Genomic DNA, 16396 nt, shown 5'->3' on the forward strand with positions numbered 1-16396 from the left:
TTGTCTTTTAAAAACTCTTTTCTCCCTACCCAAGAGACCTTCTGCCTCTCTTCTACTTAACTTGTTAACATTTACCAACCTCCCTCTGGTCCTTTAGCTGCTTGACAGTCAGATGAATTAAGCCTCCTTCAAAGGCATACTTGTAATTAGTTGAAAATATATGTCAACAAAATCTTTTCCAAAGAGCTAAAATATATTTTTATATTTTACAATGTCACTGTTTTATTATCAAGTAGTAGTGATTCATGGATTCACTGAAATAAAAACAATGATACACTATTTAACTTCACATTTATGTTTCTTATGTTTTTCTTTATTGTTTTTGGACATGGGGAGTGTGGAATTCTCTATGTATTACATTTATTTATGTATTTATTTATTTTTACCCTGCTTTTATTTTATTTTATTTTACAAATAACTCAAGATGGTGAACATATCAAACACACCTTCCTTCTCCTATTTTCCCCACAGCAACAATATCTGGAGGGGAAAATAAAATGGATCCTTTATATCTAGCCAAAAGTGGTTGGAAAACATACTTAATACTTCCATCTGAAGCCCCCAGCTAGGTTTACCAGGGATCTGCAGGAGTGATGCCTCAAGAAGAAGTAAACATTTTCCAGAAGCAAATACATTTTGTGCTACAATTAATTCAGGAGACAATTATTTCACATAAAAGAAGATGCAAAAAGAAACCATGATGAGATTAAAAACAATTTTAATAATATAAATGAGCAAATCTCTAACTTAAACTTACAACTTGAAATTCTTTATAAACAGAGAATGTATTTGACTGTTAAGATACCTTGCATTATATTTTATGGAACTTTCAAAAGCTCCTGGAATCCTAGAAAGAATTCATCATCTGCAGTATTTTGAGACTATATAAGTGAAATGGGACAAAGATAATCACATAGCCGTTATAATTCTTGAAATCAGAAGGTATATCTTCATTACTCTTATCTTAGGTTATGTGGTTGAATTTCACTGAAGGGTTTATAATTTTGAATATAAAAGCTGTAAGCACATGATTAATGTATATTATTGTTTTTTTTCTTTTATATTATATTTCATTGTTTGTAAGCTAACCAGAGTCACTGAGACTGAGCTGGAGGCCATAAAAATCTGATAGATGATAGATAGATAGATAGATAGATAGATAGATAGATAGATAGATAGATAGATAGACAGACAGACAGACAGACAGACAGACAGACAGACAGACAGACAGTTATCTGGTACCTTTCAGATATTTCAGCTATTACTTCCTATTAATCATGGTCTCAAACCTCAAGAATTATCTGTTTGAAGAATTGAAAAGTCTAATATTTTAGATGTACCTTCCTTAACTACATTTAACTACAAAGTCCAGTAGACATACTGGTTGTAAATTCCAGAGGCTGTAATTGCTATCTTGTATGAATTGAAAGTCTGAGCATTTAAAATAAAATGCCTTGACTAATTTTAATGGAGTATAAATCCTTAGAAAGTATAAAAATCCTGGTGTTCATTATATGTTCTTGAGTGGGGGGTTTGGGTTTTTTTTTTGCAATTGGAAGTATTTGATAATTGTCAGTTTTGAGCTTTTATTATATTCTGCAATTCTGCAATCCTTTTGGGTTATAAAAATCTGCAGGAGGCCTTTCCCCAACAAGATTGGCATAGAAGTACATAAAATAGTCTTCTCATAAGGTGGCTGCTTTGGGAGCTCTTGAAGATATTTCACTCATTCAAGAGTTTTCTATTGTTATAACTTTGCAAGTAGTCTTCCATTCTTAGCTTTCACCATTGAGTTCAAGTCTCATTATAAATTGTCTCTTTATGTTTCTAAAATGCTGGGTTCCCAAGCTTAGCTCATTAATGAGACAGGAATGCATTTTATAATAGCTGGTTTGTTACACCAGAACCACACCGAATAAAAAGAATGTTGCAATTTAATTCATTGGTGCTGGAAACACATTTACAAATTTACACTTGACCAAGCCTGCTAAAGAGAATGCAATAAAGATTGATTCCAACTTTCCCCTGAATTCAATTACTTTTGTTCCTCTGTTTCATCCATTCTTTTACTTTTAAAAGCTTGTTTTCTTTTGAGAAATTATATAAAAATTACATTTTTAATTTAAAAAAATGAGCTTTAGTTCAATGAAGCATGCTATTCCAACCTTCTCCCTTAAAAAAAAAATTTCACAGCTAAACTGAATTAGCTATCATTTATTGCCTTGGAAGAATAAATCTCTTTATTGCTTATTTTAAAGTTAAAAACAAGATTATCCCAAGATTGACATATAAGTAGTTTTTTGCTTAAGAGCATAATAGGTTGGAAGTTGCATCTGTCTGCCAATACAGATCCCACAATACAATACTTTAGGTGCTTCATGATCTAAAAAATTAGATTTAAAATAGCTTCTGGTTAAACAGTGTTCCTTAACCTCAGCAACTTTTAAGTGTATGCATGAATGGGCTGGGTGATTCAGAGAGCTGAAGTTCACATACTTTAAACTTGTTGAGAAATGCCATGTTAGAATGTTAGAAACTGATAATTGATTGCAGTGCCATGAAATAGAATGAGATTGAGATTGCTTTTCCAGCTATACTATTTTTTAGCCACGATTATAAGGTAGTTTGCCCCGACCTTGCATCATCATCATCATCATTTTAGCCATTGTCTATCCACTGCAGGATGAAGGCCTCTTCCATATGTTTCCAAACAATACAGTCCTGAGCTTTCTTTTGCCATTGGACCTGCAATACTTGCTTATGTCATTGATCCATCATCTTTCATAGATTCTTTTTATCAAGTGGGATCCATTCTATGACTGCCTTGATCCCAGTTATAATCTAGTTATATTTTTATATTCATATTTTAAGAATTGAAATGTGAACTAGGAAACCTTTGTATTAGAAAATAGTTTGTGTCTCTTGATTTACTTCATTAAAATATAGAATCATAGACCAAACAGAAATTTTAAACTACAGAAGTGAAAAAAATACACTATACTGCATCCAATTAAAAACAAACCTATTCATTAATCTTTTCATGTCTGTACATGGAACACCTAGACATCAGGTCCAGAAGCTTCTAATTGACATAGATATGGTGCAAAATTTAGCTACAATTCTAGAGATTTCCTGATCTTGATTATTTAGTTGGTTTAATACGGGGCTTTTCAACCAGTGGTATGGGTACCACCTGTGGTACATTGGCACTTGGCAGGTGGTACGCGACTATCCTAGAAAAGTGGTAACGGGGAAGGGGAATGATCTGAACTGGTGGCAGCACTGCACAAACCTGAGCAAGAGATAGCTGGAGCTGCAGGGTTGTCAAGCTCAGCAGAAGTGCCAGGATCAGCACCGATTTCCTGCTGATTGGCGCTTCTTTGGGGCTGTCAGGGCTCAGTGGAAGTGCCAGGATCAGTGCCAGGCTCCAGCTGGAGCTCGGCGCTGATCCCGGCACGTCTGCTGAGCCCAGAAGAAGCGCTGATCAGCTGGAATGTTGCAGCATCTCCAGGGTCTTGTGATTTACATTTAGATGCTTGGCAACTGATTCATATTTATGATGGTCACAGTGTCCTAGGGTCATGTGAAGTGACCAAAACCTGCTGCAACCACCCAGCAGAGTGGGGAATAAAAACCAACACCCCCCCACCCCACCCCTGCTGCCAATCCTCAACAGAAATGCTCACAACCATGAAAACCTTGGACAGGAGGAAGCGCGCCGCCGGGTAGGCAGGCAGGTGTCTTGCTCGGCTGTGGGTTGGGGGGCACGTTTTTCAGTGCCATTGTAACTTTGAACAGTCACTAAGCAAACTGTAGTAGGACTACCTGTTCTTCATTACTTTTTTCCTGGTTTTTTTTTGTCATCAAGTTTTTGACACCTTGCTAGGCGACTGGTGGTACTTGGATGTTGCCATATCCTAAAAGTAGTACAATGGGTGAAAAGGTTGAAAAGTCCTGATTTAAGTCTTCAAAAGGGAATGCTTGAAACTTTTTTGAGTCAAATCTCTTCGAAGCTTTATCATCCTATTTTCTGCAGCAACTTTAAAGCTGTTATTTTTCTTGTAAGAAATTCCATTCTATTTTCCACCCAGGACAAAATTACAAGCAAGGAAAAACAGCATTATTAATAGATGATTTTGCCCAAAGGCAACGTTCCCTTATGGACTTTTTCCATAAAAAAATGAACTTGTGATTTATGGTTTTGATGATTAGACAAGATAGATTATAGAACGAAGAGAATCTTGATGTAACTTTGGAGAGAGGTCAAAATATAACTCTACTTAAAACTGCTGTGAAGTATAACAGAAGTCACTTCTTTATAACTTTCTTTTATATCTTTCTCTTTTTTCTACTTTTTTTTCTATACTGCACTTGTAGCTTTCTCTTTTACTTCTCCATTTTATTTGAGTCTGTATTAGTTCTTATAAAAAATACTGAAAAAAGAACTTCAATAACTGTTCTGGTTTTATAAACTATAGTCATAACACATATTCAGTACATTTCTGGATATTATAAAAATATTTTTTACCAATTGTAACTTCTGATATAATATACTGTTTAAATGAACATTTGCATTTATGTTCTCACACTGATAATTTCCAAAAAAATATTTCAAACTTCTAAAACAATATATAGCAAAAAATACTAACATAGGTATAATAACTCATAGGATTAGTGCTCAATCTCCATATGTGTGATATATTAAATTTACTAAATCATCCACATATGTATGTATATGTGTACACACACACATATACATACATACACACATCTACGTATATATATATACATACTTTCTGTCCATGCTCCAAGGACTGATAAAATTAAACCCAATGTGTAAAATACCAACATGATGCATAATGCAATAATTTGTATTTCAGACATACTAATAATAATTTGTAGCATTTTACAAAACTAAGCTTAGTTTTCCAACAAATATTGCCTTCCATTGCTCTCATATTGAGAAGGTTATAAACACTTTTAGACCCCACAAATGTTTAAATACTCTAAAATGACTAGAAAATGGCCATCCTATGGATACAACCCATGTGTGAATTTGTATATGTGGAATCATAAATATACAGATTACACATTTAAATTGACTATAATTTGGAACAATCTTAATCTGCAATTAGATGGGCTACAGATTTGTTGTTGTCGGTATATATACATTTCTCGAAACAAATGTCTGTTGTCCCAAAGGTGTTTTTTCATGAGGCAACTGGACTTTCTTGTTTTTCTTTGAAGACATTTCTTTTTTCATCCAGGAAGCTTCTTCAGCTCTTGGATTCTTTCTGTTGGATGTTTGTTGGATTAAGGTAAGGCTGCAGAAATATAGATGCCCACCAGATGGTAGCAAACAGATACAGAACACTCTTTGCCCCCATCTACTGGATTTTTGCATTCCACATCTGGTAGGATTGGTATATATAGGACTTTCTAGAGATAACATTGACATTTATAGCTTCTTGATCCACTGTTATATTTATGATTTATCTAATAAAAATACTCGCTACAGTTAGTGACTAGATCATGACTACTGTGACTGTAATACTTTGTAATGGAAATAATGTCAAGGCTTTTAAAAAGCTAATCATAGAAGCATTAGCTTCAAAAACTTTTTGATGGAATATAGTTTTGTGGATTTGCATATTATTTAATCCTGACTTCTTGATTTAACCCATTTGCTACTTTCCCATAATATGCCATAAAAACAGTAAGATTCAGTAGTTACTTTTGCAGAATTTAATGTAGTGATTTTAGTATTTAAGTTTTTTTTATTTTCTTATAAATGTTATTAGTTGCCTTTAGTCTCCAGAATAAAAAAAAACCAGGCATGAACTGAATAATATATGTTATACATTTTAAAAATACAGCCTAGTTTCCCTGCTCAAAGCCATAAGTTGGATTGTTTTATTAATAAGAATAATAACGTAATTTGTTAAGTCATTAGATAAAGTTTTAGAATGTGGCTTGTAGAACTATTGATAGCTATCTCAATCTGTTACAGGAATTGTAATTACACTAAGAATAAAGGCATAACATTGGTAAATCCCTCAAAGTACTGTGAGGGTATCATCAGATCCTTTTTATATCAAACTCTGGTTTTAGCATTCAAATGAAATATGCATTTTTAAAAATCCCACATACATTCTTTTCTCTGGATGCTAATTTCAGCATCTCATCTGCCTGGAAAATTGTACAGACAAAAATAGATCTAAGTTTACTTGGAGAAAAAACTTCTATGCTGAAAAAAAAAAACAACCCTGAAGCATAATGCGTTTTGAAGCACTGATTTTTTTCTTTCTTTCCGGGGGAAACTGAAGTTCTGTGCTGCCCCATAGTGACTGCATGGCAAATGAATGGGAGATTCCAGAATAAGATGTCAACTTTCTGTGCTACAAATACGGTAATTTCAGCACTGTTTCACAACAGCAGGTCACCTTCTCATATTTTCATTGAGGTGAATGTCTATTTGCTTTAATGGGGCTTCGTCCCAAGTAAATATTTATAGGTCTGCAGCCTAAGTGGTAGAGTAGCTTTTTGTCTTGTTTCAGTTGAATGCAATATACTTCAGATAAGTTTGGGCTTAAATCACATGCAGATTTGGGATTCAGGGCTCAATGCTTTGTAAGAACCTAAACAAGTAGGAATTCTCCTTTCACTGTCATATATATAAGCTGACATTCATGCATATACATGTTTCCTATAGACTCCCAAATGAAATATATTTTCAGAGTTGTGGCATGCATGAAGGAAACTTATAGACTGCTTTTCCTAAGCTATTCATGTTAGTTTTTGTTTTCTTTTTCAGTTTTTCCAGAACAATGTGGCCATTCTTGTAAAAGGAAAAATGAGATTGTATAAACTGAGCATATTCAAAGCTTGGGGTTACATAATACTTAATAACTGGAAATAGCTACATCCAGGAAAAAATGGGAGAACAAAGCTAAATAGTTTATCCTGACCTCAAGATTCCATCTTCTGAAAGCGTTTAATTTTTCCCCCTCATAAGGACAATTCCTATATTTATCACTCCCTTCAGCATCTATTCAGTCTAAAGTAGCCATTTATAGTAGCAGTACTAAAAGGGTAACTACTGGTAGTCCTTACTTAACAGTGGTACCAATATTTCTATCACTATGGGACTCAGTCTTAAAACACAATGTCACATAGCCATGCTGCTTAGCAAAGATGGTTCCAGCATTTCCAGTTGCAGTTGTTAAGTGAATTCCAAGCCATTGTTAAGTGGGGGGTCACCTCCTTTTGGGGTCCACCTTATCTTTTCTTACTGGAAACTAGCAGTGAAAGTTACGAATAGCAATCAAGGTGGCTATGGGGCACTGCAACATCATAATTGCAAGTTGGATGCCAAGTGCCCAGTTCACAATTACATGAATGCAGGGATCCTGCAATGCCTGCAACTGTAAGGACCGGTCCTAAGTATCACTAGCTCAGTGTCATCATAACTTTATAAATGATTGCTGAACAAACAGTTGTTAAGTGAGGACCATCTATATAGATGATACTGATTCAGATGATAACTGTAAGTTATCCCACTTGGATGACATTCAGTTATATTTGGATCATTTTTTCTCATAGTTTCACAGGTGATTTCCATTTACACTACAAACCCAATTTCATTTGAAAGATATTCCATTGCTGCATTGTTAAAGGTGCTTAGGTCTCCCAGGGCTTAATTTGGGATTAACTGACATTTTTCACATAAAGTCTTTTTAGTTAATGCACTGCAAAATGGGTCTTTATTATAGTTTTAATATACCTTTTTCTGTTGGAAACTGTAATGTATTGACCTTAATTGCTGTAATCAGTTGAGTGATTGCTTAATGGCTGTGTTGTTTGAAAGGACTGTTAACTGTGTTTTTGCATGGGAATTAATGCTTTAATTCTATTGGTTGCCACCTAGTGGCAATCCGCATAAATAGTAGTTTAGCAGCAGTTAGTGCTGCTTCTGTTGTTACTGAATAAATGTGTTGCTGTTCACCGCTCTGCCTCGTTCAATGCCTCACTGAACTGAAAACATAACAGAAACCAAACTGCTTCTTGGTTTAGTTTTACTTTAGCAAGAGAAAGAACAAATAAAAGGTATGGCATAATCATTTGAATATTATTGCTTTTTCTAACTACAGGTACTCTTTGACTTATGACCACGATTGAGCCCCAAATTTTTGTTGCTAAATGAGACAATTGTTAAGTGAGTTTTTACTTTCTTGGCCACAGTTGTTAAGTGAATCATTGCAGTTGATAAGTTAGTTACACAATTGTCAAGTGAATCTAGCTTCCCCACTGCCTTTGCTTGTTAGAAGGTTGCAAAAGGTGTTTAGATGACCCCAGGATACAGCAACCATCATAAATATGAGTCGGTTGCCAAGTGTCTCAATTTTGATTACATGACCATGGGGATGCAGCAGTAGTTGGAAATGTGAAAAACTGTATAAGACATTTTTTTCAGTGTCATTGTAACTTTGAATAGTCACTAAACAAACTATTGTAAGTTGAGGACTACCTATGCAGAATCTGCTTTATACCTAGATAATTCTCTATCCATTATTCATCACCGGTCTAAAGTAGAGTTGGACAAATTCTTCGTGGCTATACTTCCTTCTTCCTGAATTGCTTTTCACTATATGCTGGCATTGTGAGACTGCAAAAGTAGTTTAAAAAGACTCAATGCCTTGTCATATATTTCCTTTCTTTAATAAGGAAGTTACCCACCTCCTTAAAGAACTGTTTTGCTTTCCATAATTTCACATTTTAAGTTTAGTTACCGTAAAAACAAAGATTTTCCCTTTCTCTAACTCGTATGTTTTGTTTTCAAGTATTACCTTTGTCCCATCAGGATTTTCTTCTTCTTTGTATTCCATTTCTAGCAATCAGATAATAAATAAAATTAAAACTTCCACCTTCTATAGCTTCCAACCCCATAACTCAGTATAGACCTTTAATTAACCTATGTTTTTACTCATTTTAAGTTACCCTATATGCCTATGCTTTCCAACTGCTTACAGCTTCAACAGTTATAGCATTTCAGCCTTTCATGATTGAAAGTTGTTGTATGTTTTTTCCTACTTAAATTTGCTGTAGGCACAGTTTTTCATGTTAACTTGGCTGACCAAGTTACTATTCCTCCATATGTTTCCAGATTTTACTCTTGTTTTATTTCATTTTTTTATGGTTGCCATCAGTTGTTTCACTTAGCTTTAAATTTTCTAAAGGTCAAATACTAAAAATGAATGAATATGATTTTAAAAGCAGTATCTGAAATTGTGTTTTTGTTATAGTTTTACATATTTTTATCTCCTTAAATAGAAAGCTGGTTTTTAAAAAAATAAGATTATAACCTGAATTTTTTTCTCAGCTCATTTGATCGTAAAGTTAATAATTTCAATAAGCTTTAGGCATTGGGTTGTTGAAATGTCGCTTCCTCTGGTATTATATTTGCTGTGGGGAAAATTAAGCAATGTTGTTTATGTTAAAATTTGTTGTTTGTTTTTATCCTTATTTTATGCATGCACATTTTTAAACCGAATTACTGATATTGAATATACATGAAACTCAGAGCAGTTAATGACAGGGGTTATAGGCTACTTCAGTCAGTAGATAAACAATTAAAAAAGCGAAATGTGCATAGGAAGCAGAAATGTGTTTGCTGTAGGCAATTGCAATGTACTGCTAATGGTTCGCCATTTTGGTAACCATTTGCATGCTGTATTCCATGCAAGCTAAAATATCTGAAGAATTGTCAAAAGCGGGTCAAAATGAATTAATCACATGCCCAAATATCACATTTACTTATGCTTTATTAAAGTAGGGGAAGAAGGAGTAGTCAAATATATAAAATTTAAAGCTGAACTAAATACCATTAAATATAAAGGTAGATTTTTTTTAGCTTCTAAGATTTGTCTGTTTTGTGCAGCTTTTACAATATTTTTCTTTTTCTTTTTTTTCTTACCCAAGGAATGGGGAAAACAGAGGAAATTATGCTTGCCTTCTGGAAATATCATGTGCTACTGGATAAATAGAAACATTGCACTGACAAAGTGTTAAATAAAAGGGTAATCTACTATGGAGTTTAATTCAGCGGAGTTGAGGATAGTGTTCTGCACATTTTGCAGTAAGGAACACCTGTAGGACATTTTACTGATGGAAGCCATAGCAAACACAAATGGCACTTCAGTCATCTTTTTTTTAAAAAAATAATCTTTTGGAGGAAAACCATAACTGATTAAAGGGTTATAGGTTTCAATAAGGGTATGAAAGCATATGGCAGATGGGATGGATTAGGACTCTTAATAGTACAATAATCTAATCACTGCCGCCAAACATTATAGAAAGCTCCACCTCTGGCTGGGTTTTATCCAGAAAGAAAAGTGCAAGAATAAAATGCTGTTGGTATGAAGAGTTAATAAGTGCTATCTCTGATGTTGTTCCCTAAAAATGACTGTATCTGAGGAACATTTCAAAAATTCATCTTTTGGTCATATGGTTTCTTGTTTTATAGTTCCATTAGACTTCTGAACCCTTCCCTCTTTCTTACTATCTTCAGATATATCAAAGAATCTTGTCAAGGATTGAGAATATGCTGTTTATGAAGTAAAAATTGAAGTCCTTTCTTGAACCCAGAATTTGTTAGGTCACCTACATGTCCAGAAGATTGTGCTACTGCTATAACAACTTGGGTGGAATGTGTATCTGGAGAAGAAGAGTTCGGGCAACACGGTGCTTTCCCAGAAAGAGGCCCAGATTAGCTAATGAGGGGAAGAGGTGCAGAGTAGTTCAAAATCTGAAATCTGTCCCAATCCATGCAGCACATATCAAGGAGTTTGAATACTTTATTGAGACACTGGAAGCTCCTAATATTATTCCCCAGGTCCCACTCAAATGAAACGCAAAGTCCCACTGAGTCCAAGTCTCAGTAGGACACAGATTGTGCAGCATCCTAACTTGCCACTTACTTCATCTGGTCCTTACATTCCATCATCTGAAACACCTACCACCCCCACCCCCCCAATAAAAACAAGATTTGGGAGAAATCTAGAAAAGAGAGTTTTTCCATTGTGACACAAAATGTATCAAATGTACTCGGAATTAGGGAAAACTGAAAATAGAAAAGCTACAACAACTTCTGGTATTTAGAAGGAAGATTGCTTAATAATAAATGTAATGTCAATGAGAGTAAGCATTTTAATTAAACTTCTGTTATTTTGTTTACTGAATAGTTTATTGCTGCTTTAGGTTGTAAATTGTCCTGAGTGCTCTAGCAGCGTGACAGTAGAGAAATATTGTAGTAAAATAGACTTCTACCTTAGTATATATTGTATGAAATGTTTCTTGCAGCCATTTATTGAAATAATTTAATTTGCCAAAGTTTGTTAATTAATAGAGGAGGACTCATGCAATTAAAATGTTTTTTATTTATATTATATGCATATATATTATATATCCACTACTGGATATTCTTTCTGGCTCACACACTATCTTGTATTATGGCCAGTGCCCTGGTGATTATCATGAAACCTTTCAATTTAAAAATCCAGTATGTGCTCCGAGTCAAATTTCAAGAACGATAATAATGTGCACTAACTGTATCTACCATGAATGTTGTAGAGTAGTTTAAAAAAAATGCACTACATTGTAGGCTACCAAAAATAAATTAAAAGTATGCATTAAAGTGTACTTTTAATCACTAATGTGATCTTGTTCTTGAATTTTGCATTCTACAAAATAGTTTAGTGCAGCTGAAACTGTTATTTTAATGATGCTCCAGACTTTCTTTAAAAGGTAAAAAAAAAGTACTAATTAGGGTAAAAGTAGTCTCCATCTTCAAACTGTATGCAAAAGAAAATAATTATCAGTATGTTGCACACTGCAATCATATTACTGGAAATGCAAATTTAATTAGTTTTGCATAAAAATAATAAATAGTAAGCCCAGAAACAATACTTCAAAGTTCATGTCCTCCAGATAAAGTATGTCCCAACATTGCAAAGCAGGTTGGAACAAATGATCTATTTTATAATAAGTTGCACTTACTTCCAAAATAATTTAATTCACAAAGAAATAATGACCTGTTGTAATAGATCAGTAAATGAGGAAATTTGGGAGACATTACAATGTTATTATCTGGTTTTACAATGAAATTTTAGCAGCAGAAAGAAATCCTATAGAGTAAAAGCATGCAGAAAAGAACATAAAATATTAGCTCAAAAGTCTGAACCAAGAATTTATGATTTCCAGAACTATAAAGTTTCCTTAAGTTAGGATTAATTATCTTTTGTAAAAAGCCCCACAGTTTTAGCAAAGAATTAGCAAGTAAAATTCTTTTTTTCTCTTTTTCTCTTTTGCAGAGGAAGAATTTGCCTCTTCTTTTGAGCATTGGTTTATTGATCTTCTGGGGAGCTTTATTGCTGGGTCTTCGCTTCTACTGGATGGGGAACAAACCTCCTAGCTTTTCCAACTCTGACAACCCAGCAGCTGATTCAGATAGTTTTTTAACACGAGTTCTGACCTTTTTTTATTTGCCAACCAAAAACCTTTGGCTGCTGTTGTGCCCAGACACTCTTAGCTTTGATTGGTCCATGGATGCTGTGCCTCTTCTCAAAGCAATCAATGACTGGAGGAACCTACACACAGTGGCCTTTTATGCTGGACTACTCCTTCTTACTTATACCAGTTTGAGAAATTCCAGCACAGGACAAGAAGGCAATGGGAAAAGTATAGCAAATGGCAGACTTAATGGCAATGGTCACAACTACCTATCTGAACTGGAATATAGAGAATATAAAGAGTTGACGTCCAGTTTTGCATCTAAAGAAGAAAATGGCATTAACAAAGGCTTGCCACAAAAACCACACATCCCCTCAACGGAGAATATTGTGGTTTTGTCTCTGTCTTTATTAATTGTTCCTTTTATTCCTGCCACAAACTTGTTTTTTTATGTAGGCTTTGTGATAGCAGAGCGTGTGTTGTATATACCTAGTATGGGCTTCTGCCTCTTGATCACTGTGGGCACAAGAGCCCTTTATGTCAAAGTCCAAAAGCGCTTTCTGAAGAACTTGATTTTTTTGGCTACTGCTGCATTAATTTTTTTTTACGGACTAAAGACATTTGTCAGGAATGGGGATTGGCAGAATGAAGAGATGCTGTATAAATCAGGGATTAAAGTAAATCCAGCAAAAGGTAACATTTTCCATTGGGGTTGTTTGCAACAAATGGATCACTTTATTATGTATCTTTTTGTCTATACCAGTTCTTTTTGGAAGATGCATAAATCCTATATTTACAATCATAAATAATTAAAGTACAGAAATAAAAAATGTGCTGAGATACAATTACATATTAATTGCTTATTCAAAGGATTCATTGAATGTAGGGTGATTTGTACTGCTATTTGTCTAATATAAATGAAGAAACATTGAAATATTCTCAGTTTCCATGAAGAAATGTCTTATGTTTTGTATTGTTAAAATATTTGGAAAATAGGGCCTAATATTTAAACTATAAGGAAAATAGAAAAATGTGGAATACACATTTGCCTTTGTTTCATTGGTATGAGGCAGGAGCCTCTGTGACTGGAAAAATGAGTAGATTCTGGCAAATTTTATTGGCACACTGCTAAATTTTCAGAAGTTTAATGAATTTCACCAAACAACTTAAACAGAAAAAATGTGTGTTCAACTTATTGTTTCTGCAAAAATAATCTACAGTAAGAAATAACTTGTAAGATGCATAAAATCTCTCTTCCTCCATCAAAAGATTTTATGCTGGAAATTGGATATAGTCTTTTAATGAACTATCCATTTTTAAGAAAACATTTAGGAGACTAAAGATTTTTTGCTACAGTGCTACAGCAAAATGATTTATTACATTTGTTAAGGTTTCTAAGATTTTTTGAACTGTATATAAATGCAAAAAGGGAAATGGAGGAAGAGAAGAGTGCACATTTACGTGAATCATCTTTATCCAATTTATATACTTTCCTACAATATGCCATGGCACACCTCATTCCATTTAATCTATTTATCCAACCCTGGGAGTTTTGAATCTCAGGAGAAAAGTCAGAGGAAATATGTTCTAGCCTTGAATTACAGAATATTTTCTTGACTGAGTGAATGAATGAATGAATGAATGAATGAATGAATGCTTCCAAGGCTCAGGAATGAAGACAGAATTGAATGTCGTTGCCTGCTTTCCATTTAATATTTGGAATCCTAATACGGTACCTATTGTTACTAATGTCTTGGGAGTTTATCTACTTTGTTTTATGCTTTGATACCTGCATTCTTTTTCCCCTAAAATATTGCTAATTGAAGGATAGCCAAATATTTGAACTTCTGCTTCCCATTCAGTGAAACCAGAAGCAGAGGATTGTTGAAAATGTCAGCCAAAATATCTGGAAGACGCTAGATAACTTTTGCCTGGTTTGGATATGTCTACCTTCCCCCCATATTTTAATACCTTTTTATTTTCCAAAAAATAAAATATAAATACAGAATAAAGACTAACTACCAAACAAGAATTGCAAACAAGACACAGAAAAGGGAAAAGGAAAAAAGAAAAGAAAAAAGCACATATACCAAATATAAAATTAACAATAAATATATGGCCTCCACCCTAGTTGAATGCTGATACCTGTATCTCACACAGGTTCCCTCCCTTGTGGATCTACAAATAGCTATACATTTTTCATCTACACTTTCTAAATTACTATTTTATATCACATTCTATTAACATATATCTCAAATATACAAATTATTATCTATCAATCAAATCAATATCTGTTCACTGTAAAATAACTATTAATTGTTAACCATCCCCCTCCAAAAATAAAATGCACACCTTTTAACCAGTTGCTCTTTAGCTTTGCCAATTCCACCAGCAGGTGTTGTCTGAGTTATATATTCTTATCAGAGAAATAGACAAAGTTTACCTAGAAGAATTAACCTAACCTGACCTGACCTGACATAACATAACCATAGTTGGAAGTTACCTTGGAGGTCTTCTAGTCCAACCCCCTGCTCAGGCAGGAATCTGTATACCCTTTCAGACAAAATGGTTGTCCAATCTCTTCTTACAAACTTCCAGTGTTGGAACATTCACAATTTACAGAGGCAGGCTGTTCCACTGATTAATTGTTCTAACTGTCAGAAAATTTCTTCTCAGTTCTAGGTTGCTTCTCTCCTTGATTAGTTTCCATCTATTGCTTCTTGTCCTGCCCTCAGTTGCTTTGGGGAACAGCTTGACTCCCTCTTCTTTCTGGCAACCCCTGAGATATTGGAACACTGCTATCGTGTCACCCCTAGTCCTTCTCTTCATTAAACTAGCCATACCCAATTCCAGCAACCAGTGCTTTTTTTGTAAAAGAAAAAGGTGCCGGAACTCACACGTCATACAACCTGCCTTGCCTACCCTACAAGGTTCCATCCAAAAAAGGTGCCGGAACTCCATTCTGAGCGTTCTATGAGAAAAAAAGCCCTGCCAGCAACCTTTCTTTATATTTTTTAGCCTCCAGTCCCCTGATCTTCTTTGTTGCTCTTCTCTGTACTCTTTTTTACATTGTGTTGACCAAAACTGGATGCAATGTTCCAAGTATAGCCTTACCAAAGCATTATAAAGTGGAATTAACACTTCATGTGATCTTGATTCTATCACTGTGTTAATGATGGCTAGAACTGTGTTGGCTTTTTTTGGCAGCTGCAGCACACTGCCGGCTCATATTTAAGTGATTGTCCACTAGGATTCCAAGATCCCTCTCACAGTTACTACTATTAAGTGAGGTACCACCTATACTGTACCTGTGCATTTGGTTTTTCTTGCCTAAATGTAGAACCTTACTTTTTTCACCATTGAATTTCATTTTGTTAGATATAGCGCCCAGTGTTCAAATCTGTCCAGCTCCTCCTGTATCTTAAGCCTATCTTCCAGATTATTGGCTATTCCTGCCAGCTTGCTGTTGTCTGCAAATTTGATGAGTTCCCCATCTATCCCCTCATCCAAATCATTGATGAAGATGTTGAAGAGCACTGGGCCTACTTCCCTCCTTGTAGAAGCAGTTCCATTGAGGACTACACATTGAGTGCGGTTGGTCAGCCAGTTACAAATCCATCAGCATCTTGTGGTGATGCTGTCTAACCCACATTTTTCTAACTTATCTAATAGTAGGTTGTCGTCTACTTTATCAAATGCCTTACTGAAGTCCATTAATAGATTTTTTAAAAAAGGATCAAATAATTTAAGGATCAAGTTACAACCAAGAAGATTAGCTGTGCTTTACACCACTAAAAATTAATAATAGTAGCATGTAAAATAGTGATAAGGCTCTTTTAACCTGTACTGCAGCACCTAATTTAATAATAGGATGTTTATTCATGAGTTT

The 16396-nt window shown here is 34.5% G+C and overlaps 1 protein-coding gene across 1 annotated transcript in view; it reads left to right on the plus strand.

Moving 5' to 3' along the window:
• The window catches only part of TMTC2 (transmembrane O-mannosyltransferase targeting cadherins 2), a 217662-nt gene that overhangs the window by 116775 nt on the left and 84491 nt on the right, over nucleotides 1-16396 (plus strand). The window contains exon 3 of the mRNA XM_083365136.1: nucleotides 12369-13200. Within this exon, the coding sequence (XP_083221262.1) occupies nucleotides 12369-13200 (832 nt within the window). The remainder of the gene's footprint in view (nucleotides 1-12368; nucleotides 13201-16396) is intronic.

The sequence above is a fragment of the Vipera ursinii genome (genome assembly GCF_947247035.1).
Source record: "Vipera ursinii genome assembly, chromosome: 6".
Lineage (NCBI taxonomy): Eukaryota > Metazoa > Chordata > Lepidosauria > Squamata > Viperidae > Vipera > Vipera ursinii.